Source organism: Rosa chinensis, chromosome 1, assembly GCF_002994745.2.
Source record: "Rosa chinensis cultivar Old Blush chromosome 1, RchiOBHm-V2, whole genome shotgun sequence".
Taxonomy (NCBI): Eukaryota; Viridiplantae; Streptophyta; class Magnoliopsida; order Rosales; family Rosaceae; genus Rosa; species Rosa chinensis.
The window spans coordinates 9,349,233-9,373,172 of NC_037088.1; the positions used below are offsets into that span (position 1 = coordinate 9,349,233).

At 40.9% G+C, this 23,940-nt stretch overlaps 2 protein-coding genes across 2 annotated transcripts; one reads left to right on the forward strand and one right to left on the reverse strand.

Moving 5' to 3' along the window:
- The first annotated feature begins 4,129 nt into the window (after positions 1-4,129).
- On the forward strand, positions 4,130-8,325 carry LOC112190022 (GTP-binding protein At3g49725, chloroplastic). Its single transcript, XM_024329439.2, has 13 exons — positions 4,130-4,641; positions 4,764-4,828; positions 4,933-4,995; positions 5,080-5,169; positions 5,253-5,365; positions 5,474-5,542; positions 6,270-6,411; positions 6,497-6,552; positions 6,661-6,711; positions 6,842-6,896; positions 6,986-7,042; positions 7,296-7,415; positions 7,503-8,325. The coding sequence occupies exons 1-13, from the start codon at positions 4,239-4,241 to the stop codon at positions 8,001-8,003; spliced, it is 1,785 nt and encodes a 594-aa protein (XP_024185207.1). The 5' UTR covers positions 4,130-4,238; the 3' UTR covers positions 8,004-8,325.
- A 9,528-nt stretch (positions 8,326-17,853) lies between these two features.
- LOC112200090 lies at positions 17,854-18,615 on the reverse strand. Its single transcript, XM_024341110.1, has one exon. The coding sequence runs from the start codon at positions 18,613-18,615 to the stop codon at positions 17,854-17,856; it is 762 nt and encodes a 253-aa protein (XP_024196878.1).
- Between the last annotated feature and the right edge of the window lie 5,325 nt (positions 18,616-23,940).

Sequence of the window (23,940 nt, forward strand, 5' to 3'; positions counted from 1 at the left end):
CCTCAAAAAATTCTCCATTAGCATACTCCAATGATCATAGTGACCACCGAAGCGAGGGATGGAAGGTTGCAAATAGTTGTTGTCTGCTGACATACTTGCTGCTGCAAGTCACAAAGCTTCTGCTTTCTTTACCTCAGGCCCAGTGGGGGCTCTGATACCATAATGTTGGAAAACTTGATTGAAAGCTATAATTGACACAAAGTGGCTACTGAATGACTTCGATATTTTATTCATTGACTGAGGGGAATATAAATAGCAATACACGAAACAAACTTCTCAGAAAAAACTGGAATCCTAATCCCTCAAGTAAACAAACCCGTCTACTGTTGAGATACTCCTAAAGACCAGGTAAACTCCTATTGACTAGATAAACTCCAGTTGACTAGAACAACTAGTACTTATTCAAATAACAAATCAACATATAGTAAACAAACTAACCAACAAACAGTAAACAAACTAACTCAAACAAAAGTTGGGTTCTATTATATTGCATGCACACCATCTGTACTCCAAAACTGAAATGCCAGAAGCATGAAATAACCAAGCATTAATTTGGTTTGTTTTATCGAGCATGAAATTTGCAAAGGCTACTTATCTTTTGGTGAGTTCATCATGAAAATCACTAGCTAGCTAATTTATCTTTTGGTGAGTTCATCATGAAAATCACTAGCTAGCTAATACAGATGCTAATGAAGTAGATGCCAGAGCATGCATGCTTTGGGCATTTACAGGGTTTCAGTTTTGCTTTGGTTTCAGTTTGCCTTGGTTTCCAGTAAGTGGTATAACGCAAACAAAACACTATCTTATAAGTTAGTGAGGATGACCTCATGAATTGCATGCAGTTTCCTACCTCAAAGCTTTTTCTTCCATTTTGATAGAAATTCCAAACTCCAGAGGGGCTTGAAGTTGGAGAAGAGAATATGACCAAAAACCGGACTCAGGATTCAAATTTATATCCATGAATAGCTCACTATTATGGGATAGCCATTTAAGACTATGGTTAAAAGATATCCATGTACTGTTAGAGGGTTGTTGATCATAGTGTTCATGAAGATGTGCACAGCAACTACTGCATAACAAAATATTGCTTTGTTGGATATAAAGTCCTTTCAATAGGTTTGTTCTGCTTTAAGTTGTCAAGAACTAAGTGAAGCATGTAATTTTCTCTTCTATAGTTTCAATAATCATGTAAAATAGATGGCAACCAAGAATTCTTCCTTCATAAGTGATGCATTGGTTTCTGGCATTATTGATCAACTGAATTTGCTACATGATAAGTTGCTGTTTTTGTTTTGTGTTTTTTTTTTCTTCTGCTTTTTAGGCAATTACCTGACCATCTCATTTTAAGAGCTTAAAAGCTTTTTATGCACACTCATTGCTTGGAGAATGATATGGTTTTTGCTGCTGTTACTTTGTTCAAAAATCAGCAACTTCCTATGCTTAAAGATGCTTTAAAAAATATATCTAATGGCAAAAGAATACTATTTCTCCCTCCGACTCAAAATAAATCTGTCGTAAATTTAATTATTGTTTTCATTGCCTTTTTTCAGATCTTTATTTAAAAAGCAAAAGGATTCTGTTTTTTGCTGCTGTCACTTTGTTCTAAGTTTTGAAGCATCCCAGTTTCCTATTTTTAATCAGTTATGCATCCTTTATTATTTCTTACTCAATTTTGATATAAAATTTGTGTCTTTATGTGTCTTGAGTTACTATAGTGATGAAGTAGCTAGCTTTAAGCTTAATTTCAGGATTTCATTTTTGTTATGTGTAGCCTTTTCAGTTCCGATCCAAACAAGAGGAAAGCTCATTTTTCTATTATTGCTACTCTGTTAGTTGTTTTCCCATCTGAATATCTTATATCTAAATTGTAAATACTATATGATTTATTTTACACATTTGATATAAAATTACATGATTACTTGATTAGAGTCTTTAGTTTGATTCAACATTTCAAATTTTGATGATAGTTCTGGAATAGAAAGCACAAGAGGAAAAATTTAATCCCAAGGTTTCAAAATTTTTACTATTTGACTTTTATTCTTCTTTTGTCAAAGTTTCAATTTTTTTTTGTTTTGTTTATAAATTTGTTCCATATTTGAATGACTATAGCTGATTGGTTTAGCTATATATGTATACACAATCAACAGTTTGCTTTATTACTACAGTGTTTGAATAAAAGAACGAAAAAAGTAATAATTCTAAGTTTGGTTTGGAGAGCAACGATTACAAATTTGAAAATTCTTTTTTGCTATTATGTTCTTTTTCTCTTAATTTTGTTTGTGCTGAGATTAGAGGTATAAGTATTTAATTGGAATAATTTTATTAATTTTAGTAACTTAAAAACTTTTATCAACTTCGTTTAAATCAAATCAACTGTTTTTCTCTATAATGTCTTTTTAATTTATCAAAACTCAAAATTAAAGTAAAGTACTACAGCCTCTTATTTAGATATAGACTTGAACAATTTAAAGAATTCCAAGTCATAATATTTTTCTACTGTTTGAAAGCTTTGGTATTTCTATTGTTCAACAATGCGTTTACATAATAATCTGAGGTTTGATTTATCTATTTGAAATTATATGCTATGTTTTGTTAGCAAAATTTACAGTTTCTTTTGGTTTCTGATTTAAGTAAAACTATATGACTGTACTCTCAAATTCTCTGACTGTTTATTTCTCATTTATATTTCTTATCAAACCTGCACTTTTGCATTGATATTGATCTTAAGATTCCATGTTAGATTTTTGACTTTGGAATCAATTTGCATGTTTTGCGTGATTGAGCTGAAAGATTCAGGCTTTATGATTTTCTATTGGGCATTGATTGTGTTCTTGTGCATGTTTAATCTGATTTTTGAGGGATTTGTCTGTGCATTATTGGGGGTTCTTATCTGGGTTTGTTATTATTAAGTCGATGTTTTGAGGCCAATTCTGACTTCGTGTATGATTATTTGTATCATGAACCTTTCAAGTACTTGACAGTTGACAAGCTCTAGTTTACAAGTAAATTGATGAGTGCTGCCTTGTACAGATTCTTAAAATACTCTATATAGCCTCCATCTGAGGAAGGTGTTTGCCTGTAATTTTTCTTCTGTTATACTATAGTTTTAGAATTGCTTTTTCCAGTTTCCCACTACTTTATGGAACAGGGGGTAACTATATACCCTGTACTACCCTGCATTTGCTTTAAGCAATTCTCTGCTTCAAAAATTTAGCTGCAGTTTGTGGTAATTTAGCTACTTCATGGTTTTAAAGTTTCCTTTTTCTGATTGTTCACCACTTCAGCAAACAAAGCTATTCTTGTATTAGAATAATGTTGATCCTCATTGTTTGTTTTTTTGGTTGTATAGACCATGTGGTCTGCAATAATTTGTTGCCCAGAGTAAAACATATGTCTACTTCACCAATCTTGCTATAGTTTGTAATAACATCTTTCTCAAATTCTTCCACTTATGTGATTGGACCAAAACTTTTTCTATGGCTATCTTTTGTTTTTGATTGAAGATGTGTGTGCATGAGTGTGTGTTCAGACCATCTCTGAAACTTCATTTGTATGCATGACCCCTTTTCATATATTTTATCAAACTCTGGGTTTCATATCTTTTGTGGCCTATTACCTTGGTAGAAAGACAGCAGATGTTGCCAAGTAAATTTGCATGTTCCTTACTAGCCTGATGTTATTGTGCTATTGTCAATCTCAATTTGAGCTGAGGTTTGACGGCATTTATAAAGACTTACTTAGCTATACGCTCTCGTGTTTATCTATGCTTATTTATTTTATAACTAACTACTCTTGAAAGATATGAATTCATTGTGAAGTGACCAATGTGTGTCGAAGCTATTCCGGCTTCCAGAAATGAGTTGAATGTCATGATACTTGTAGCACATTGTGTGGAGATAGAACATAAAGACATCTGATTTGTGTGTTGGGGCTCTTTAATGTTTTCTTGAATATCCGTTCCAAGATAAAGCCACCTCTACACTAAATAATGTTCGTACTTGGGGACCCTAAGTACAAAAAATCCCCCAAGTACGAAGATTTTTGTTTGGGAATTAAATACTACACACTAGATGTGTTGGTGCATTAAAAGAATGTCTGGAGGAAATTTAGTTGGTCATTCACACAACCACATCCCTAAGTTCGAAGATTTTTGTTTGGGAAGTAAATACTACACATTGGATGTGTCGGTTCATTGAAAGAATATCTCAAGTGAATTTAGTTGGCCATTCTATACAGCCATGCTGCGAACCATCTCTATCTCCCGGACTCCTCTGAGGTCCCTCTTCCAAAACCGAGCTCATCATTGTTCAATCCCAAACCAAACCGCATTACCACCGTCCGCCTCTTCCAGTTTGATCTCCTATTCTCTTTACTCGACGTCAGCAAAGCAAGAGAAGGAGGACAGAAATGAGGTTGTTTCGCTTTTCAACAGAGATCCAGCTGCCCCTCCGAGGCTCTTTGTGGTCCAGCCCCGGCTTCGTCCCGATTCTATCTTGCACGCTAAGCTCAACGAAGCTCTCAGCCTCGCCAACTCTCTTGAAGAACAGCGAAATGGTTGCTTCGAAAACAATTTGTGCGATAAGGAAACACCACCGCACGTTGTTGTTCAAAACCCAATAGTGAGGCACCAAACTCGTGCAGGTCAGCTTTCACATTCCTTTTTGATTCAATTCAGTGATTCTTCATTTAAATTTTGATTTAAAGGATTGCAATAATGTCATTTGTTTAGTGTCTGGAAAAATTCACAATTACACCTTGTGCAGATACATATTTTGGAAAAGGAACTTTGGAAGCTGTTAAGTGTTATCTGAATGCTGCAGAAGAAAAGGAAAGACTTTTTTTTTTTTTACTTTACTTCTTTTTTATTTTTTTTTCTCTTCGGTTTTAATCCACATCGTTATGGAATGTTAATGTGCATTTCGAATTCAACAGGATCAAGTGGATGCTGTTTTTGTGAATACAACTTTGTCTGGAATTCAGCAGAGGAACTTGGAGGCAAGTAGTGCTGCTTATTCAACTTTGTTCCTTTGTTTGGTGGATGGAGATATTGATTTGTAGTAGTGCTGTTTTGAATGGCAGAGAGTGTTGGGCAAACCAGTCTTGGACCGTGTGGGTCTTATAATAGAGATTTTCAATGCTCATGCTTGCACAAAGGAGGGAAAGCTTCAGGTATAATTGCAATATTTGGTTGAGTTAGTATGGTAGTGGGACTTTTGAATGACCTTTGTATGGCCATTGGCCCTTTTTTCCAGGCCGAGTTAGCAGCACTAATGTATAAGAAAACAAGACTTATACGAACGCGTGGTCCAAGTGGACGCTTAGGTTTTGGAATGGGTGGAGAAGCCGAAGTTGTTAGCGCCCGAGGGTATTGTATTCTTTAACTTGGAAAAATAAATAGACTAAACATTTACCTAAGTTTGTGGCACATATAACACTAAGAAATGATTTTGACGGTTGATGGGTGCTATTTCAGGAGAGGAAATGCTGGACCTGGATTCATTAGTGGGGCAGGAGAAACTGAACTTCAACTTCAACGACGAAGGTTCATTTCCTGATACTGATATCTTATGTTATCTCTATGCTGGACACTTTGGTTTTTATGTTCCCTTGACTGCAAGTGGCTCTTTCTTAGCTTATGAAGTCAAAGAAATCATTTTTTTTTTTCATAAGGTCAGATGTTTGACAAGTTTCTGCTAAAATATCATTGGATAGTTTACACCAATCTAAATGGCATTTTGCACTAATCAGCCACTTAAAGTCCTGATGATGAAAATTATTCTCTCATTTTTTGTTGGTTTTCTTTTTCTTTTCTCGATTGAAGTTCATAGTTTAGTAAATTATTGAAAACTAGTAGGAGTAAAGTGTCAATGACTACTATTTAGACATCTTGAAGGCATTTCCTTGCATAATTGCATCCACTTAATATCACTATCATCTCAGAATTATAGAAAGGAGTAGTCTGCTACAGAAAATTCAGATGTTTGACAAGTTCCGTGCTAAAATATCATTGGATAGTTTACACCAATTTAAATGGCATTTTGCATGTCTCAGCCATTTAATATCCTGATGATGAAAATTTTTCTCTTTTTCTGTGGTTGTTTGTTTTCTTTTGCAGTTCTTTTTCTTTTCTCGGTTGAAGTTCATAGTTGAGTACATTATTGAAAACCAGATCTTAGAAGTGAAGTGTCAATGAGTGTCAATGACTACTATTTAGACATCTTTAAGGCATATATCCCTTGCATACTTACTTAATATCACTATCGTCTCAGAATTTTAGAAAGGAGGAGTAGTCTGCTACAACAAATTAAGGATGTTCGTCGTACTCGAGCTGTGCAACGTGCTTCTCGCAAGAGGCATGGAAGCTCTGGTCAAGGCTTAGCTACTGTTGCTGTTGTGGGGTATACAAATGCTGTACGTGGTCTAACTTGGTTTTAATTTTTTTCTTTTCTTGTTGCTATTACACAAGTGTCCCAACATATTTCACTTATTGTGACAGGGGAAATCTACATTGGTGAGTGCCCTCTCACATAGTGATCTCTACAGTGATTCTCGGTAAAATATTTAACTTAATAAAGTACTCTTTTATAGATAATTATTTGGTTATCTGAGCCTTGATGTTCACTTTTAATATCTTATTGCTCATGTATTGTATTTTTTCAGATTGTTTGCAACAGTTGACCCTAGATTGAGAAGTGTACTTCTTCCTTCAGGGTAATATGGTTGAAACTTGAAACTGACAACTATTTCTAGTGCTAATGTATATTGACATTTTAGTGATGAGTTTTTATTGGATGACTTTCTAGAGCTTCTTTACCACTTATTCTGAGTTTCTAATGTTCAGGAGGAAAGTGCTTGTTAGCGATACGGTAGGATTTATTTCAGATTTGCCAGTGCAGGTATGTAGAAACCATGTTCTCTGCTTTCCTCATTTATTCTATCTTATCTTTAATCCTCTTCATTACTACTGGAAAACCTGCTTGTGCAGTTAGTGGAAGCTTTTCATGCGACTTTAGAAGAAGTTGTGGAGGCTGATCTGCTTGTGGTATGATTAGTTACTTTTCCTTTATTTCAGGGCTTAGGCATTTACATTTTAATGAGATCTTATGACAACACATTAAGATGCAATAAATGAAGTCAATCTTTTGACATATCTCTGAGATTCTGTTTTGATATCGTCCATCATATGATATGAATTGACAATGAAATACATAGAACACAGCATGGAGATGAACTATTCACTAATAGTCGATGTGGTACACAGGCCATGTCTAATGGTCATAGCTTTATCCTTGCAGCATGTGTTGGATTGCACTGCTCCTAATCTTGAGGAGCACCGATCAACGGTGTTACATGTTCTTGAGCAAATCGGCGTATCCAAGGAGAAGCTTGAGAATATGATTGAAGTTTGGAATAAGGTATCGGTACTGTTCCCAGTTGTACACTTTCCAAAACATAATGAAACTAAAAAAACTGATGCAATTGTATCTTTTTCAATTCTGCAGATTGACAGTGAGGGAGAGGATATGGGAATGGATGTTAATGAATCTCTTGATGATGGTGAAGATGGTGAGGTGAGCAGCCTCTCAGGAGAAGATGATGATGTGGAGTCTGAGCTGTCAACAGGAGCAGCAAACTGTAGGGCTGATGATCCTTTGTCTGAGCTGTCAGCAGAGAATCCCGAAGCCATGGATGACCAAGAACTCGATTCAGAAGATAACCAAGATCATTGGGGTGAAGAAGGTGGTTTCAGCATGGGCCCTAAGACTCTGAATGACCGACAAAGTGAGTACCCTAAGGACTGGGCAGTGGAAAAGCAATTGCAATCACGAGCTCCATCTGGTCCACATGTTAGAACTTCTGCCATAACAGGAGTCGGCTTGCAAGAGTTGTTAGAGCTCATTGATGAGAAACTGAAAGTCCCAAATGTTCTGGAAAAGGGTGTATTTGATCGAAAATGGAGGCCCTCTCGTACAGAGGAGGCGGGTCTAGCAGTTGAACAATGATAAATGCATGTGAAGATGTTTGTTCAATTATGCCATCTCTGAAGAAAGACAGGCTTCGGATTGGAAGGCCCGGCCTATTGACAGGGGTAACCGACAACTATAGAGCAATTCTTCAGGAAGCAATGGTGGCTCATGGGAGAATAAATGTCAAGAAGGGACTCATCTTTCTAGCATCAAAGTTTCTTACAAGTACATTAGTTTGAACACCTTCTAGCCTTAGCCGTTGGGCGGTTACTTCCGGTGCCCTTTGTGTGCTTTCTGTACCTAGTAGAAAACAAAAGCAATTTTGGGTGAAGAAATCTGGAATGTCTCGGTTTACACTTTTTTTTTTTATTGGTCTGTGTGTGTGTGAGATAGGTGGATAGGCAAGGAGGAGCTCCTTCCTATCCTCTTATCTATACTATTATTAAGAGAAGAGAATTTGTCGAATAGAATTTTTTTATCAAAATATCCCTCAAATATTAAAAAACATTTAAACTGAAATATTTGAGAAAGACAAAATAGTCAATTCACAAATAAAAGAAAAACAAAAGAAATTTAAAAAAAATTCAAAAATAAAAAATAAAATATGTGCAGCAATTTTCTCCACATTCTGTGGAATAACTTCCCACATAATTATCCACGCCCATAGGGTGTGTTTGGTGTCTAGTAATAAGAAAAAGAAGACTAAATTACAATGGCGGATTAAGCCAAAATCTCTCAAAAGAACAAAATTAGACAAACATGGAACTAGCCACAAAGTTTCTTACTATTAATTTTTCTTTTTAAGTTGCAAATATCAGTAGCCAAAAACCTCGTGCAAATCCACCATGAAAGCCGGCGAGTTTTGGAGTTTGATCTCCAGATATATTAACAGATCTGGAGGAGAAGAAAGGAGATGAAGAAAACAGAGGAAAGAAAGAAGAAATAGAATAATCGGAGAAGGAACAATTGAGATATTGGGCTATTGATATTTGCAACTTAAAAAGAAAAATTAATAGTAAGAAACTTTGTGGCTGGAAATCTTGAATGAAGAAGAAAGAGAGAGAGAGAGAGAGAAATACTTTTTTTTTTTTTTGGATATTAATGAAATTTCATTAATAATTACCAATGAGAGTAAACTCAATGGAAGGTGCCCAAAACAAGGCCCGAGTACAAATAAACCTAATAAGGAAAATTATAACTCAACCATAATTCACATGGATAGGGCAAAAGAGTGTAACCCTAAAAATTAAAATAAACATCAACTCCTACACTAGCACAATAGCCGCCGCCCAACCTTTTCCGCACAACCGTCGCTGCAGTCGCTGCCGCTGCCGCTACCGCCGCCAGAAGCCAAGAGGATGCGAGAAGTGCTGAATCGAAGTGATGAGTACCGAATAGCCGTTGTGAACAATCCCAAAAAGCAAATCCAATCAAAACCAAAATTAAAGGGGATGAGAGAAAAGAACCAATACCACACACACACACTCTCTTCTCCATCAGAGAGACTCAAACTGGGAAGGGAAGACAGCCATCGAGATGGGACAAAAGCCAAAAGCAAAGAAAAAATCCAGCGGAGAATGGGGGGTGAAACACCCATGCGTGAGCACCCATAGTCCATACGGTAAGTGACTTGCACTTTTAAGAGGTAGCCACGAAATCCTTCATGGAGAAGGTCTTTGGTAGATGGAGGGGAGCTGGTGTGAGGTGATGGGTGAGGGGAATCATGGAGTTTTTTGGATCTGAAATTTTTTTGGGTTGATCGGCAAAGAAAGGAGGAACAAAGTCCTCTATAACTAGACATAAGCCAGCAAAATCACCACAAGATGGGTGTAATTCACCACAGGGGTGTGAGAGAAGCAAGAAAAAAAGATGAAAGACAGAGGAACTGAGAAAAAGAGAGGCCAAAATGAGAGAGCCCGCCCCCAACTCTCAAGCCTTCGATCTAGATCCGAAGGGATCAAGATCCGGGCAAAGAGAAGGGGGAGGGAGATGGGTTTTCTCAGATCTGTTTTCTCTCTCTAGATTTTAGAGAGAGACGCTCCTAAACCCTATACTTTTAGAGATTGCAAAACACGAGAAGGATGATGATAAAGTGTTTTTAAACTATTATACAGATATATGCTATTTTTGTTTGCAATATACCAATACCATGCAAGTGGTCTGGTGGTTGGGGCTTTCATTTGCATATGTGTTGGGGTGGGTTCGAGTCTCTCCAACCTCAAAGTCTGGAGTTTATTTTGAATTTTTTCATATCCGGTTGGCCAGGGTCATTTTGGGAATTTGACTTCCATGTGGGCCCCACTTTTGCTAAGTTGGAATGCCATGTCAGCACCTTAAGGTCTGAAATTGACGAAATAAAGACGGAGGGCCTATTGGACAAGAAGATGATATTGTGGGGGTGCTTTGAATGAAATTGAAAGTCGAGGGACTGAATCGATGTTTGGCTCATACCACAGGGTACTAAACAGTTGGTATTTGACTTCCATGTGTGCCCTACTTTTGCTGAGTTGGAATGCCATGTCAGCAGCTTATCGTCTGAAATTGACGAATCTCGACGGAGGGACCTATTGAACGAGAAGATGATATTGTGGGGGTGTTTTTGATGAAATTGAAAGTCGAGGGACTGAATCGATATTTGGCCCATACCACAGGGTACTAAACATTATCTAGCCCTTCAAACATATATGGGCATTTGAAGGTTGCCTGTCTACATATGATGAGACTAATATTTATTGTGGCTCTGTTGATTTATGGGTCATGAGAGATTATGATGTTGTTGATTCCTGGACTAAGCTATTTAACATGAAGGTTTCCAATCAGCCTGACAATATTACTGATTTCATGCCGATCTTGGTTATGAAAACGAGAATATTGTAAAAATATGTCCTCCAAATGGCATGAGATGACTAGTCGGCGGTACCATCTCATCATCAAATATTTTATCATGTGATGATTTAAAATAGTTTTTGAGATGCTCATACCAGTTTACAGTTTAAAATAATTTTCTTGAACTCGTCATGCATGCTTGGTTTTTATATGAAAGTAAAGTTTGGAGATCATTAAATTTCTTGCGATTATTTATTTTCGTTCACTCACTCCAACAATTTTTCTAAATGCTTTCCCTTGGACTTTTAGGTTTTTCGTGCCTAGTTTACAGATTAGTTGAGATCGAGCGTGCGTAGGAGTTGAGGCATAGTGTCCACCACTTCCATTCTTGTTGTAGGTTACACATTCAACCTACTTGTACCTTATTCAGTTCATTGTCTAGATTGCTCTGATTGTCAACTTTCAGTGTATTAATAATAATAACAATAATTTGAGACTCGAGATTTGAATTTAAGTTTTCTTGTATATCTTGGGGGAGTTGAATTACTAAGGAGAGCATGTAGGCCCTTGGAGTTATAGTTGGAAATTGTATAAGTGTTTATTTGTTTTTACAGGTTTGCTAGCCCATTTTTAGGGGTGATTATGCCGCAATTTTGGTGGAATTCTCCTAAAGTGGGCCTCGTTGAGCCACTTCAGATTTCCTCGTGAAATCTGGAGCGGGTCCTGTGTTATGTTCTGGATCTCAAGTTACTGGTTTACTAGTCTTTCAGACAGTAAACGATAACTGTTTTTACTTTCAACTCTGTTTCGATCTTTTAGGGGGCCCTAAAAGTTGACTTTTTGTATCGTTTGTCATTTGAAGAAATTTTCTTCTGGAAACTCGTAGAGGACATTAAACCCAGTCTGTGCATATGTGGTTCGTTTAAATCGGATTTCGTATGCGAAAGTTATGGACGAAAAAGTAAAGTTACTGTTCATGGTAACTTTTTATATGATGCGGGAAGCGTGAACACGATAGTAAATTAGTAAAAGGCTCCGTCAAGCGTCGAAAGCCATATGAGATGAGCTAGAATCCATTAGCAATTACGGGCACAGCCATAAGAAAGATAGAGAAACTTCTCTAATATTTGGTTTTTTATTGATAACTTGAATGAAAATTACAATTTAAGAGGTGCCTTATATAGGGCACATAGCATAAACCTAATACAACTAGAAAACAAAAAGAATAATTTATTATAGACTAAAACTAAAAAACCTAATTAAACCTTATTAAATAAAAATCAGAAATAAAATCCTAGATACTGAAGAATATATATTACGCTTGGAATCCCAATCAAGATTTTGCTCGAGAATCCCGATATATCCAAAAGAGTAATTGATGATTAATTCTATCATTAAGAAGCTATTTGAATATCAATTTTCAATATTCAAATTATTCTTTTTAATGTGAAGACACTTCTTTCTTTTTGAGATTTTTGGTTGAAATTCGCTAAAATCTCGTCCTACATCACTATATATATGAAAAGTTACTGTGGTAGGTTTCATTTTCAAAAACCTACCCCCCGTTACCTTCTCTCTCCCCGTTACTAAGACTTGAAATTGAGCTTTGTCACAGTTATGAAAGATGTTTAGAATGTTGAGATGATCATGTTGTTGAATTTTGGTGACCGTAATCGAAGTTGGTCGGTGACGCTTTCGGCAGTTCCTGGCGGCTGGTTTTGGTCTGTTGGGTAGTGCATGTTGTTATGGATGTATAGATATATGTTTGGTCGAAATCGGAGGAGGTTTCGGTATAAATCGGAATTTCTGAAGTTTTGAATTTCCGAGTAGTGATTCAAGAAGATCAGACTGTTGGATTTTCTTCAATTTTCACTGGGATTTTAGAATAATTAATTTGGCGTAAACCTGGAAGTTAGGATTGATTCCGATGTGATTTTCGATTAGTTAATGAATAATTCGTGCAAGGGTTTTCAGATTTTATTTTAGAATCGTATTTAATTTGTTGAATTATTGTTTACGGATTATAATTGTACAGAGCGACGTACCGAGCTACTGTTCGACGAATAAACCTGTATGCGTGCTCGCCTAAATAGTACTGTGAGTGGACTTTTGTTTTAAATTAATGATGCATGTAGTATTATATTTTAATTATTAAATTATCGTGTTGATTTATGACTTATTTATAATTTATTAGAATTTCTTGGCATTATATTTCCGACAAGTTATTTATGAGTTATCGAGAATTCTTGATGCCATGTTTTTCGAATATTGATTTATATGATGATATACGAGTACGAATGATTTATTGAGATTTATTTATGATTTACAAGATTATTAGTGGATTTCCTTTCTGAGGGCTTTCATTATTTATCGAGGCTATATTAAAGTATGAGTTATTGAGATTTGGTTTCGGAAAGTGATTGATTGAGTAAATATTATGAGAAGTAAGGATTTTTGAGTATTTGAGTATCATTGATTTGTCGAGATTTCATGATGTTAATGTCTAAAGTTCAGCGGTAGCTAAACCTTGGTTAACGCTGGTCCGGGGGGCGGACCGCTACTCGGATATGATCGATACTCCCGCTACCTGTCAAGTAAAATACAAAGGGCGTCAAAGGGAGACTGCGCTGGGCGGTCTTCTCTTCTCTGATGCCTAAGTTAGTCAATGTATTTATGTTGACAGAATAACAGTAGGTAAGTAGTAAATGCGTAATTAATGAGGAGAGAGGAGAGAGCCTTTTATAGGTGAGGAGAGAGCTGATCTTCTCGATGTTTTCGATGTGGGACTGATATGCTTCAGTCCCCAGCTTCTGGAGATTCTGATGCTATCTTGTCGTTGCGTGTGGCGGCGCGTCAGCAGTGATCTGGGGGTAAGCCGGGGCTCAGGCGGTAGCCTGGTTGCATGTGTTCCCGTAGGTCACTCCTTTGGCTGGAGTTGGTACAGCTGGTGGTAGCATGAGCGTGGCTCATTATAGCTAATTATGCTTGCAAATGCTTATGTAAGTACAAGTCCCCCAAGTCCCCAGTCAAGGAGGGCAATCTTGGTTAGGGAGTTGCCTAGCGGTTCGAAGCGTTACTTCCGCTAGACTTGCAAAAGCATAATTAGAGTCAGTGCGTTGTCAACCATGGACTTACTGAGCAAATGCTTAATACCCTTTCGGGTGGGCCCTGCTAGGCCCTCCAGGGACTCCCCCACTCCCCGGCTAAGATAGACCTCTGTTTGGGCGGTGTATTGTTTGTTGAGGGGAGCTGCGTGGAGCAGAGGGTGTTGGGTAGCGAGCCCAATCTTTGATACCCGAGTGGCGGGGGTCAACATGCTTGATCAAGGCCGTCGTAGGCTGTTGACAAGTCCCCCTATCCTGTAGGGACGTAGCTTCTGCGACGCCGCGTGGCAGTCGTCGTAGGTTTGACTATAACGCTGCGTGGCGGTCGACGTCATAATCTGGCGTTACCTTGAGAATCGCCATTGGCGGAAGTTCCTCCGCTGATAGTAAGTGGCACGAAGTGTCGCAGGGACCTGGCTGGTTGCCGTTCAACAGACTGTCGCTTGCGGGAGGGAGAAGTTATGCTAGCGGAGTTGCGTTTAGTGGAGACTCTCGCTTGCAAGAAGAAGAGAGAAGTTCCGCTAGCGGAGTTGCGTTTAGTGGAGACTCTCGCTTGCAAGAAGAAGAGAGAAGTTCCGCTAGCGGAGTTACGCTTGGCGGAGACTCACTTGCAAGAAGAAGGGAGAAGTTCCGCTAGTGGAGTTGCTCTTAGCAGAGACTCGCTTGCAAGAAGAAGGGAGAAGTTCCGCTAGCAGTGTTGCGCTTAGCGGAGACTATCTCGCTGATTTGTAATCTTCCTCTTCAATGGTTACTTCGGGTAGACGCTTCGTTGACGATGCCCAACACTTGGCCGTCACGTATTGGGTTAGCGTGCGTGATAACGTCTCCTCAGCATGCCCGTCTCTTCGCCATTAATGAGAGTAATTATTGATTTTGTAATCGAGGCGTCACCTCGGTTAATCCGGAGAGTAAGTGAGTTCGTGGGGCACTTGTACGGTTGTGGTGCGATGTCGTTTTTCAGCGGACGGCCTAGATTGGTTTGATGTTGACATAAAAGAGAGGAAAACCGAGTAGTTTGACACTTTGCCCTTTGAACTAATATCGTTGTCTTCAAACTTCGCTCTGAGATCCAAGAAGAAGATTCTATGATTCCGTGAAGTTATCGATTTTTAGAGGATGAAGACTTCTTGAAGCGACGATGAGCATCCATGTGCACACCAGAGTTTCCATCTTTGAGGTTGGTAGCCTGAATCTCGTCCCTGTTCTATTGGATTTTTTTTTTTTGTTTAAGTCAGTTCTGGTTTTGTGGTTTCGAAGTGATTTCTACCATTCCCGTGTATCTAAGGGTCCAAAATTGTGTTTGAGGGTGGGTTTTAGGTGTTTGACAGAGGTTGAGGTTTCTTGCCTTGCTAGATGGTCGAATCTAGGTTTTGAGTGTGGATGAGTTTTGTTCTTGTTTTGGCATTTTCTGGGTTTTCTGGGAGTGGGTGTTCTTGATGTTCTTGGCTACAATCTGACATAGGCACAGTTTAGATCATTGTTGAACTGACTTACTTGGGTTTTAGGGTTTGTGATGGCTAACGCCATAGAGATCTTAAGCAGTGAGGATTCCGAGTCTGACGTGTCGCTCAGCGTGGCAGATAGGATATTTATTGACTCGTTGCGTCCATATGCCCATGCAGGAACCTCACTGTCTGAACCGGTAGATATTGAGCCGCTGCAGACCATACCTTGGGAGGTAGCAATGGGTCTTGCTGGGCGTCCAGAGAGCTCTACGGCAAGGGAGGACGTTGCCGCTCGTAATAGGTGCGAGGAGAGGCTAGCGAGCAATAGAGCTGCTAGCGGTTCTGTTAGCGGGGGAGAGGCTAGCGGTGAAGAGATAGAGTCCGCCTGGGTTCTATGTGACGGTACTGCAGTTGATGAGTCGGGAGGATCGATGACTGTGGCTGCCGTCAACTGTCTGAAGTAGGTGTTCCGCCTGCTTGGAGTGGTGAAGTTGCACCCACCAACCGCTGATGAGAAGGCTTCCATTCTACCGGAGGGGTATGCTGCCGTGCACGAGGCTATCTTTCGCCAGCGAGTGGCATTCCCACTACTGCCAAATCTCTGAATTTTGGTTTGCGAGTTTGGCCTCGCCTTTGGGCAAATTTGCCCTAAGGCCATCTCCAATGGGGGGCTAAGAGCTTGATATAGCCCAAAAAATAGTGGAAACCATCTCCAATTGAGGGCTATGCTATTACAAAAATGAGTTTGGAGGGGGGAAAAGGGCTATGGGCTGGGGTATATATGGCCCCTTGTTTAGCCCTTGGGCTTGTGCTGTGTGGGGACCACGCTGTACACAAAAAACCCAATCTGATGTATTTGCATGGCTGATGTCAGCATCAGCTAAGTCTAACTGTAGGGATACTTTTTTCTTTTTTTTGGTCGGCTAAAAAGTAGCCGTTTGGAATTTTTTTTTTTGGTCAGTTTTAAACTAGCCGTTGGGCAATGGTTTTTTTTTTTCCTGCTTGAATGCAACGGCTAATTTGCAGAAAAAATAATTAAAAAATCTATCAAATATTCCTATAAATACCTCCTCACTCCCATTTTCATTTCTCACCTTCACTCATATTTTTTTTCTACCTCCTCACTGCAATACTACTTGTTTCTCATTGTGCAATTTCTCTAATATCTTCTTTGTTCAAAAATGACCTTCACCACAAAAAAATTAGGAAATTGGATGCCAAAAGAAGATGAAGCTCTTACTACTGCTTATGTCAAAGTCTCGGAAGATATGGAGAAGGGTACCAACCAATCAAAGGAAGGGCTTTGGGCACGAATCCAACAAACATACTTGGAGTATTATGAAGGCACCAAACTTCCGAAGGCAAGATCGGAAGAGAGTTGTAATTCTCGATGGAAAAAACATATATTTCCAAACATGAACAAATGACACCAATGTCTCAAGCGTTCCGAAAGGAGGGATCAAAGCGGAGCTAATCTCCAAGATATAGTGAGTTTTTATTTTTATTAATTTAATGTTTTATTTATTAGGGAGAAAAATTGTAAACATATTTTTTTTAGTGTTTGTTGTGTAATTTAATTTTGTGACAATTTTTGTTATTGATTGAATTTGATAGCAACGGCAAGCCGAGTGTTTCTATAGGGACGACTCCGGCGGACAACCATTTAAGTTTGGTAATTGTTATAATTTGTGAAAAGATTGGGTGACGTTTCAAGATCCACCTCAAGAACAATTTGGTCCAACACCGGTTCAACGAAACACCTCAATTTCTTTGGAGGAGGATAAGGATCCCATTGAGGATTCTCCTACTTCATCTCAAATGCAAATTCCTAGGCCTATGGGAAGAAATGCCACAAGAAAAACAAGACAAAAGGGCGAAGAGGCGGAAGTCAAAGCCATTGGAGAAGAAATGGTTGCCAGAATGAGAGAAATGGCGGCACAAATGAAAGAGGCGGAAGAGGAAAGGAAGAGAAGAGAGAAGAAAAGGGAGGATCGAAGAGAGGTTGCTAGGTTAGAGGCTATTTTAATGATGCAAACCATTGATTTTACTCCAAGGAGTAAAGAGTATTTTGATGGGAAGAAAAGAGAAGCTCTCCACAAATTCCAAGGATGTGAATTGTTTCCAAATTCCGGTAAGACATCCGATGTCTATCGTCCACAAATGCCATCCGATGAAAATGAGGGTTAATTTATTTAATCAATTTAAATTTGTGCTTAGGTTAAGTGTTTGGGTTATGAAGATTAAGTTGTTGTAGGTTATGAAGATGTATTTTTCAAGTTGAGAAATAAATTGGTAGGAAATTTATTTGATATTTATATTCAAGGTACATTGGGGTCATACATTAAAAAAAAGTGTATAATTGAAACAACTTTTAGTCATCATAATTAAACAAGCCACACAAAAATATAACAATGAGAAAACAAGCTACAAATTATGACAATAAATTGTCAATTATTGCAACCACACACACAAACAAAACAAAGATAAAAAACGACGCTCATAAGTAGGTGCTCATCGATGTCCTTGGCCTCTAATTTCCCAAAGATGCTTGATAAGATCTTGTTGTAGATCATTATTTTCAGCTCTAGAGCGTATTAGCCTATAACAATGCATGTATTCCTCCATTGAGATTTGGCCGGTTCTCGGGTTGCGAGCTAAATTTGGATCATCATAAATTCTTGCCTGGGTTCTTCTTGACCTATTTGGATCAGGTTCATCACCGTCGGAATCACCATCATAATAGTCATGACGCTCATCCTCGACGATCAGATTATGAAGTATTATGTATGTAAGCATAATTGAGTTGAGTTTTACGAGACTCCACTCCCTAGCAGGTTGTCGAATGATTGCAAACCGTGCTCGTAGAATCCCAAATGCCCTTTCAACATCCTTTCTGTATGCATCTTGTTTAGTGGAAAAATACACTTCTTCTTCAGTTACAGGACGCCTAATTGATTGGACAAGCGTCGCCCATTTTGGATAAATACCATCAGCAAGATAATAACCCATATTGTGATCCTTACCATTGATTTCATAATCCAGGTATGGTGATTCGCCAGCTGTGAGGGCATCAAATAATGGTGAATGCCCGAGAACAGTGATATCATTTTGCGCTCCTAGGATCCCCAAAAATGCATGCCATATCCAAGTGTCAAAATCTGCCACGGCTTCCAGAACAATGGTGGGTTTTTTTGCTTTGCCGCTAAAGCTTCCCTGCCACCTTGTGGGACAATTCTTCCACCGCCAATGCATGCAGTCTAATGACCCGATCATCCCTGGAAACCCTCATTTCTCAGCTTGTTGTAGAAGCCTATCCAAATCATCTGAGGTGGGTGTCCGGAGGTAACGTCCCTGGCAGATTGTGACAATGGTATGACAAAATTGTCCCATGTTCTCGATCGCAATTGACTCAGGCATCCTAAAGGATTCATCCAAGGAATCTGCTGAGTATGCATTGGCAAGCATACGGAATGCACATGTTATCTTTTAATGGGGCGAGAAGCTGGGTTGGCCGGCGTTATCATATGACTGCCTAAAATAGGAGTTGGCAGTCTGAACATCGTCTAGCATGCGAAGGAAAACTTCGCGCCTCATTCTGTAGCGTCGTTTGAATTCGACCTCATTAAACACTGGATTATCCAAGAAGTAGTCATTCAACAACCTTTGGTTTGCTTGCCCACGTTGTCGATTTTTGTAAGCGCGACCTGCAAGTGAGCCACCCCACTGTGGTTGTTGATGAAGTTGCTCATAAGGCTACCAATTTGCAGCATCCGCCATCATTTTATTTGCAATTTGGAGCCTTGCATCAACTTCTTCCTCCTCTTCCTCTTCTTTGGAGGTCATCTCCTCCCACTTGGCAGCCCAATTGGAATTCATTGCAGAAATTGATTAAAATATCTACGAAAGAAAGTGATTGAAGAGGAAGTAGTTGAGATGGTGAAGAATGTAACCCAAGACTTGCCTTTTATTGAGTTTTAGAGCGGAAGATAAGATGTGCCACATGGACATAAAATCTGCTCAAAAATCTCGATAACGAATTATATCTTGACACGTGGCGAGCAAAATCTAAGCTGAAAATTTTGAGAAGATGACATCGGGACAAGCGTCGCATAAAATCTAGTCGAAAATCTCGAAAATGAATTATATCTTGACACGTGGCACGTAAAATCCAATCTGAAAATTTTGACAAGATGACATCGGGATAAACACTCAAACAAATCTAATCAAGAATCTGAATAATTACTAACAACGTGACATGTGGCACGATAAAATCTTATCTAAAAAATTAATAACATTTGATCAAAAAAATAATTATATAAGTGGAAATAGTAGCATAGTTATAAAATACTATATATTAGAAATACATAATGAAAAACAATAAAATAATAGGGAATTTAAAATTATAGCCGTAAGGGTTGGAGATGGTAAAAATTATAGCCCGCACTATTTGCATCAATAGTGATTATGGGGGGCTAAAATTTAGCCTGGGGGGTATTTTAGCCCCCCACAGCTGGAGATGGCCTAACATGTGGCGGTTGCTGATGGCGCTTAACTCGCTATGGTGCTTGTCCCGTTGCGAGGGCCCAACCGTGGCGGAGGTACTACATTTCTACGAGTTGGTGTACATGAAGCGCCAAGGTTGCAGCAGGCAAGTGAACTTGAGCCGCCGCCAGGGGGCGCCCAAACTAATCGAGAACTTGAAAGATTCCATGTCTCCCTGGCGGGGGACCTTCTGCGTTGCCACCGCTAGATGGGAATATCAAGCGGGGTCAAATGAAGGGGCGCTGACATTTAGAATTAAGTCGGAGTTCCAACCTATCTGAGGTTGTCGCTGGCGTCCGCCACCCAGAGTTGGTTGTTTTGCTTGTATTAGGATCTCTATTTTGTTCTAACGATTACTTCATTGTTTTTGTAACGGGCCTGCGCTATAACCTGACGCGCGAGGAAGAGTGTCGCGTGGCAAGGATCAGAGGCTGTTGGCAGAATCGCAATCTGCTTGACCCTCGTCTTCTCACCAGGTTGGAGTTGTTGGTCGCTCAATAGTTGACGCGCGCCCTTGGTAAGTAACTTTAGCTGATCCGTGACTTAGCTCAGCTTGTGTCAAGCTGACCTATTGTTCTTGTGCAAATTCTCCATCGGGTAACAAAGCGAGTCGCGACGCCATGGCCAAATCCATGGACCGTGCAGAGACAATTTCCTGGAGAGCATGTACGCAACTGGGTGGGCGGCCCAACAGACCGTCGTTGATCCCCAGACACTGGCGGTGAGCCAGTCCAAGATTCCAGTGGTGTTGCCGATGCCTCATCACTAGCATCTCGGCCCCAATGGTTCGCCCGTGGCTCAGGCTATGACTGGCTTCAATCGTGGGGTTGCCAGCGGGAGCTAGGCCCCTGCTGCTCCCTTGTAGCTGAAAGAGAGAGCGCCGGCCAATAGGCGTGGGCCCCAAAAGAAGAGGATGGCACCCTCGAAGGAGCCCGTTACCATTGCGGGGTTGGAGCAGCAGATGACGTCGGGGCCTGTCACTACCACCACTGGTGCGACACGGGCGGTTCTGCAGAGAAAATGGCTACATAATGACGCTGACAAAGAAGAAGAGGTCGACGATGCGGAGGTCATTAGTGTCCGCCAGTAGAAGAAGGCGAGACAAGCCCCGTCGAAGGTGGCCGTGGCCGTCTCTGGGGAGGTTCAGGCGAGTGGCCTAGATTCTTTTGGCACCTACGCCGAATTCTTGATGGATCCAGAGCAGGAGTTCCTCTTTTATCTCTGCGAGCGGTTGGGGTTCGGCGGTTTGGATGGGACCGTTTGCCCGACGGCCCTCCAGCAGTCGCCATTCAGCTTGGCATTTGGGCATCTGTCCGTCGGGCTGCATGAGCTGTTCCTTGCCGCTTCAGACCAGTCTTGGGTTGAGCGACAGCTGAGGGAGGAGGTCAAAGGTCTCCAGAAGGAGATGGGGGAGGCCAAGGACAAGCTGGCGGATGTTAAGGAGCCCCTGACGAAGGCAGATTGCGATGCCATGGATGCTCGATGCAAGCTGAGTGTCACCATTGAGCGGGACCTCGAGCGGAACGATTATGTCTCCCAGTTAGAGCAAGAAATAGCCCTGTTGAAGGATCAAGTGGTGGTTAAGGTTAAGAAAGTCGAGATCCTTCAGTGGGATTCTGCCGCTAAATCTGTGGAGGTGAAGCGGTTGGAGGGTGAGGTTGCCTGTCTAGAAGCTGAGAGGAACCACCCTGAGGTCACCGCTGTAGAGGCGTTCAAGCTATCGGCGAAATATAAGCAAGCAATGATCGATGCGGCGAAGGCCGGTGCAGTTGCTAATTTGGACCTACTGAAGCAGAAGGGCGCCATTGATTGGGTGAAAGCGTCCCAATCCGCCGGCCTGTCTGGTCTGCGGGAAGTCGAGAGCAATGTGGTTCCTACTCCAGCTGGGGGTGTCTGCTCGGGTAGTGGAGAGAGTGGTGAGTGTCCGGCGGATGATCCTCACCGGACTCCACCTCCTACCCAATCCGAAGTTTCCCGCGCTGACTTCATGGTCACTCATACCCGAGCGGATGGCGCCATGATGACGCCAAGCCCTACAGTTCATGGATCTGATCAGACGAGCCGTCTGGATGGGTAACAACCACCGCTGGGGGGTGATAATGTCGTCGCTACCCTCGAGAAAGTTGTTCCATAGCTTTTGTAGTGCCGCTGAGGCTTTGCTCTTTCTTTTTTTTTTAGTGTCGCTAGGGCTTTTTGTACTTTTGACAATATTTTTGGGTGGGGAGTCCCAACCCTGAATATACTTTTGACATACCGCTAGAGTTTTGACTTAGGCTTTTGTCGATCAACGAAACATTAAAGGAATTAAAATTGTTCCAAGTGCACGATGTAGCGGACGTGGTCCGCTGAATATTGTTGGCTTTGCCAGTTAATTCTTGTGCTTAGAGTTGGTGAGAATGGTTTGAATAATTCCTCGTTTCATTGATAGCTGGCAGATCAGCGTTTACAAAAGCGGGGTTGTACCTGTTGGGTAGCTTCCCTTAGCTAAACATAGAACAAAAATTTAGCTAAGTCAAGATGCTCTTGTGTAGCAGCATGACTATTTGTAATAATACGGAAGGTGTTCGGTATTCCAAGGGTGGGTCATTGTGACGCCATCCTTGTCCATTAAGTAGAAGGTGCCGGGGCTAACGACTTCCACAATTTTGTATGGTCCTTCCCAAGTTGGGCGGAGTGCCGTTGGCGGTGGAATGACTTCCTTCATTACCCAGTCTCCCAGTTGGAGGTTCCGGGCTTTGACTCTGGTGTTGGAGAAATGCGATACCCGCTGCTTGTTTTGTAAGTTGTGCAAATGGGCCTTGTGTTGTTTCTCCTCGAGGAGGTCCTTGTCAAGGCTAACGCCCTCACCGTTGGTCTCGGAGCAGTAGCCCTCGACCCTAGCAGTAGGTTGGGTGACCTCAATGGGTAGGACGGCCTCCGTGCCGTACATCATACAGAATAGTGTTTCACCAGTGGCAGAAGTTGGGGTAGTCCTGATGGCCCACAGAACTTCCGGGAGTTTCTCCGCCCATAAACCCTTGCAGTCATCGAGTTTCTTTTTCAGCAGCTTCTTGATTATCTTGTTTGCTACTTCGACTTGGCCGTTGGTTTGGGGGTGAGAGACAGCTACAAAGCTCATCTTGGTGCCCAGGTTAGCGGTGAAAGATATGAGTTCCTTGTTGTTGAACTGCGTGCCATTGTCTGTGATGAGGGTGTGGGGCACGCCGTAGCGGTAATATATTTTCTTCCAGAAGAAGTGGGTTACCTTGGCGGTAGTTATTGCCGTCAGCGGTTCTGCCTCGATCCACAAGCTATTGTAGTCTATGGAGACAATGATGTACTTGAACTGACCCCTGGTGTTTGGAAATTTGCCGAGCAAGTCTAGGCCCCACATGGAGTGAATCCACGGACCAATGATGATTGACAAAGGATCCGCCGGCGCATGGGGGAGGTCAGCGTACTGTTGGCATTTGTGGCAAGACCTGGAAACCTTCCTGGCGTCGTCGCCAAGTGTGGGCCAAAAGTAGCCATGTTGCATTGTGTGGTTGGCCAGAGATTTGGCGCCGGAATGGTTTCCACACTCCTCAACGTGTATCATTGCAAGAACGACCTTTCCTTCCTTTGGGGTCAGACACCGGAGGTTGGGATGAGTGAATCCCTGGCGGTAAAGCTTACCATTCTAGATGTTATAGCGGGTTGCTCTCCTCTTGAGCTATCGTGCTTCGACCTTATCCCCTAGCAGTGTCCTATTACGCTTGTATTCGATGATTTCATCCATCCAACTGGGATTGACTTCAATGTTGAAAATCTCCGCTAGGGTTTTCGTGGTACTTGGCTTGTCAAGGCACTTCACCCTTGTGTCCGCTGGACTTTGGTGTGGTTGAGCGGTTGCTAGTCTTGCTAGTGAATCAGCCTTAGCGTTTTTTTCCCTGGGGATCTGTGTCATGGTGTGAAATTTGAATTTTTTGAGGAGCGTCTTGATATACCCCAAATATGCCACTAACTGTTGGTCCTTGGCTTGGAAACTGTCATTGATCTGGTTAACGACTAGCTGGGAGTCGCTGAATATGTTGACAC

Coding starts and splice junctions, on each gene's coding strand:
- LOC112190022 (XM_024329439.2), top strand. CDS start 4,239: ATGCTGCGAACCATCTCTATCTCCCGGACTCCTCTGAGGTCCCTCTTC. Junction 4,996..5,079: donor TTCAGCAGAGGAACTTGGAG/GCAAGTAGTGCT, acceptor TTTGAATGGCAG/AGAGTGTTGGGCAAACCAGT. Junction 6,712..6,841: donor AGTGTACTTCTTCCTTCAGG/GTAATATGGTTG, acceptor TCTAATGTTCAG/GAGGAAAGTGCTTGTTAGCG.
- LOC112200090 (XM_024341110.1), bottom strand. CDS start 18,615: ATGATCGGGTCATTAGACTGCATGCATTGGCGGTGGAAGAATTGTCCC.